General features: G+C 33.9%; 1 protein-coding gene across 1 annotated transcript in view; it reads left to right on the top strand.

Annotated features, from left to right (window-relative positions):
- Window positions 1-4,653, top strand: part of LOC106469635 (rho family-interacting cell polarization regulator 2-like) — a gene marked incomplete at its 3' end in the record, with an annotated part of 76,048 nt that overhangs the window by 59,136 nt on the left and 12,259 nt on the right. The window contains exon 9 of the mRNA XM_013930136.2: window positions 1,281-1,450. Within this exon, the coding sequence (XP_013785590.2) occupies window positions 1,281-1,450 (170 nt within the window). The remainder of the gene's footprint in view (window positions 1-1,280; window positions 1,451-4,653) is intronic.

The raw sequence follows: 4,653 nt of genomic DNA, 5'->3' as shown, positions 1-4,653 counted from the left end.
AAAAATGACTCATCGATTCCATGCCAGAACGAGTCAAAGCACTGAAAAATGCTAGTGGCAAATCGACTAAGTATTGATGCACATTTGTAAACATTTTTGTCAAGTTGATAATGTGAAATAAATGATTATTGAAAAAATCATGGTGTCTATTTACTTTTGAGATATCTTTGCACTGGTATACGTGTGATATGCTTGATTGTGTATGTGAAACTAAGCAGTTGTGATTTAAAGTCGATTTGGATAACAAACTTGTTAAACTATTTGTATGTTTTGTGTCATTGAATTCATGGGTAGCTGAATGTCCATTGGTAAAGTTAGATGAATTACAGAGTAATTTTGTACCTTGTGTTGGTGAAACTTACAAATCATAATAACACAATATAAAAACCACAATACTATTTTATGGCTACAAAATCTACCAGTAACCTTTACATACCTGATAATAAATGACATAACCATATAGTGGTCAAAATAATTTTTCTTATTTTTGATATGTAAATTATAGGTTATTGTTGAGCATAACATATCAAAATATGTCAAAGATAAGCTATTCTTAAGTATGGCTAAGTGTTAAATCTTAAGTGCTAGTTGTATATAAACATTAAAGAAAAAGGTTCAGTGTTTGTTGAGATAATTGAACAGTTTCATGGCTTATTTGTTTTGGTTTATTGCATATGATACAATTATCAATTTAATGGCTTCAAACATTCAAAATAATTTTTATTGCTATGTTTGCTACACACTGCTGAATTTAGACGAGTTTTAGATAAGCCAGAGTTTTTATTGCATCTTTGCTTTTTAACATAGCCTATTCACAATAAAAACATAAAAATAATTCATTGCCATAATCTTACAATTACACTGTAAGAAGTACATCGTTGATAGAGTAATTCTTAATATTAATAACAACAGAAATGCTTCTTACTTTAATGGATTTTATCTTATGGGTAACGAGCAAATTCTGTTAAAGATGAGTAAAAACTATTTTCACAATTTTTCTAACAATGCTAGAGTTGCCGTTTTTTTCAAATAGCTATTAATAGATTAAAAATTAACCATAACAGAAATAAAAATCTTTAAGTGGTTTAATCAAATAATATGTTTTGAACAGATTTGTATCACAACTGTAAAGAATACTTTCATATTTTTGTGTGGAGGTATCCAAGGTTATGTGCAGGAAATCTGTTACGGTGACAGATGATGTTTTTTTAAGAATAATAACAAGTATGTGCTACCGAGTTTTTTTAATTGTAACTAATGTCAAATTATTTTTTGTAAAGGCATACAAGGCTTTGCACGTTTATGTGCAGGAGACGTTTTTGAAGTTACAATTAAGAATGCTCATCAAAAATGGAAAACAAAAGGCAAGGTCTTGAAGGATGAAAATCAAGCGTGGGATAACAAAAATGTTATATTTAAGGCACACATTGGTGAAGTATTGTTTATTAAGGTAAGAACATTTAGCTGTATAGTTTTATGTATTAATAAATATGCCAATGTTAGAGTCTTGCAAAGCCTAAGCAAAAACTAGAAACCCCCATTATAATAATATAATGGACCATTGTGTACTTTGATGCTAGCCTGAATACATCATGACATAGATTTTAGTTAGCTTCTAAAGTACATTGTACTCAATTTCAATTCATTCCTCAAGCATTATTGACTTGAAATATTTCATGGTCAAAGGTAATGGATTGTATGATCAAGATTTTTCAACATTTGGAATTTGTTTAGCCAGAAACGAACAGCAATGGTGGGGGGGAAGGGTAATGACCATTTGTTTCCTCATATATGTATTACCATAATCTATACATTTAAATGTATGTTTGATACCACTTTTTAGTTTGTTATGGTAAACAGAAAAAACTATTGTAAAATAGAAATATATAAAAATTCATAACATTCTATGTTAACATTCTGAGGATGTGGATATATTTCTATATTCAATAAATAATACATATATTACACGATATTTGACATGTAAACCTACCAAAAAAAATCACAAAAATGAAGAAGTCATCAGGGAAGATCACATCAGAAAGAACAGAAGTGTTGGGAATTTGTTCCAACTTCTACAAAAATTTGTACTGGTCAACAGTCACCAACTAGACAAACACAGTAAAAACAAGTCCAGACACAGAGCAAGTACCACCAATAACTGAGCATGAAGTGGAAAGAGCAATGAAACAAATAAAGAAGAGGGATAGGTGGGATAATGAGTGACGTACTTATACTAGGTGGCAAGGAAGTACTGAGTTATTTAACCAGCATATATAAAGAAATACTACTATCAAGAAAAGTACCCAGCTGGAAAGAAGCAAAGCCATTGCTCTTTTCAAGAAGGGTGACCCCAAAGATATAAGGAATTATAGACCTATCAGTCTACTGTCACATATATATGAAATATTTACATGAATTCTTCAAGCCAGAATAGAAATGATATTAGAAGAGAATCAACCAAGAGAATAAGCCGGCTTTAGAAAGGGTTCTTTACTGTTGACCACCTATGTACGTTAAATCAGATTATCAAAAATTCAAAGGAATTTAATCTACCACTTTGCATCGGACCAGAAAAAGACATTTGACTCGGTTGAGCACTATGCCATCTTTGAAGTTCAGCGAAAAGGTAGAATAAATGAAGTATATATAAACATCCTGGAAGACATTTACACTGACACAACAGTAAGAATCCACCTGGATAATCACGTATCCCACAATTTCTTGATTGGCAGAGACGTAAGACAAGGAGACCCTATATCTCCTAAGCTATTTACAGCAACATTACAAGAAGTTTTTAAACGATAAAAGCTAGAGGAACATGGCATCAATATAGACGGAGAAGAACTAACAGACCTCAGGTTCGCAGATGATGTGGCTTTATGTACGGAGAACACACAACAGATGGAACATCAATTTCTCGCATTGAATGAATAGAGCACAAAAATTTGCCTTAAAATATATAAAGGGAAAACAAAATATAAGACAAACTTAGATGACAACCGTGAAATCAAATTAGAAAATGAAAGTAACAAACAATTACAAATATGTTGGAACAACAACCTACATGAAAAATACAACAAAAGAGGAAATAAATATGAGAATAAAAGCTGGCTGGAGCTGATATGGGAAGTACCGAGGGATTTCTCAAGATAATAAACTACCAATAACCCTCAAAAGAAGAGTATTTGGCCAATGTGTTTTACCAATCTTGACACATGGATGTCAAACTTGGACACTCACTAAACAGCTTATCTTAAGATTGCAGACAACACAAAGAACAATAGAAAGTAAGATGCTAAAGATGAAGTTCCAGGATACAATTCTGTGCTCAGAGACCAGAAGGAATACCGGGGTAAGAGACCTTATCTTAAGATTGCAGACAACACAACAAAGAGTTCTGGTCTCTGAGCACAGAATTGTATCCTGGAGCTTGATCTTTAGCATCTTACTTTCTATTGGAAATACCGGGGTAAGAGACCTTATCTTAAGATTGCAGACAACACAACAAAGAGCAATAGAAAGTAAGATGCTAAAGATCAAGCTCCAGGATACAATTCTGTGCTCAGAGACCAGAAGAAATACCGGGGTAAGAGACATCTCCAAGTATATTGCAAGATGGAAATGGGCCAGACAGATCGCTCAATTAAAAGACAATAGATGGATGAAAAGAATCACAGAATGGCAGCCCTGCAGAGGGAAGAGATCAAGAGGTAGATCACACAAAAGATGGCATGGTGATATAGTAGAGAAAGTTGGTGTCACATGGCCAAGGAAAGCAGCATATAGACAGACTTGGATGTCTTTGGTGGAGGGCTATACCTTGCAGTGGGCGGACACAGCCTAGAATGAAAAAAAACAACTGTGAACATAATTAGATGTAAAAGATGTCTCTTACAGAGATCAGACCACTCTTACACTTACAGCCTGTAGCACATCACTCATAGGTTGCATACATGGAAGAATGCATGTGTGTACCAGTTCTAATTGTTTCCCAGAAAAATCAGAACTTTCATTCCATGTTTTGGGGCATAAGACTTTTTCTGCAAAATTGGCAAGATGGCGGAACTCTTCTTGATGTTCATCAAACCAATCGTGAATAGTACTGGAATGGTGGCATTGTCTTGAAAATATTCACTATGTTAAGGATACAATGAAAGCATAAAACTTAATCCCCCCCCCCCAAATCAAATGTGACCATTCAGAAAGATCAAAGGACCCACCCTATTCCATGCCATGAAAAGGCATCATCACACCACCTCCAGCAGCTTACAAGTAGAAACAATAGTTTCCAAAGATCATGGGGCTGCTACTGAACTTTGACCTTCGTGTCTATACAGTATAGCAGGTATCAAGATCATTACCACATAAAACCTTTCTACTGGTCAGTAGTCAAATCACGGTGACTTTCACATCAATGTTGGCACACCTTTCTGTTGGAAACCATCTTTTTAAGGATAGGACAGTAGTTACATAAATTAATTTCTCCCAGCCCTGTGTACATTGTTCTTCTTGAAAAAGGTAATCCATGATATTTGTCAGTTGTCTACCTGAATTGTCATTATTAAAATTTTCATTGTCATCAACAGCATTACTGCACTGGCTTGGTTGCCAAATTTGATTTCACATCATTTAGTCATCTTTATTTATTCTTGG

Source organism: Limulus polyphemus, unplaced genomic scaffold, assembly GCF_000517525.1.
Source record: "Limulus polyphemus unplaced genomic scaffold, Limulus_polyphemus-2.1.2 Scaffold3583, whole genome shotgun sequence".
In the NCBI taxonomy this organism is placed as follows: Eukaryota; Metazoa; Arthropoda; class Merostomata; order Xiphosura; family Limulidae; genus Limulus; species Limulus polyphemus.
Note: the sequence above shows the minus strand (reverse complement) of the source record. Positions and strands in the feature narration are given on the sequence as shown.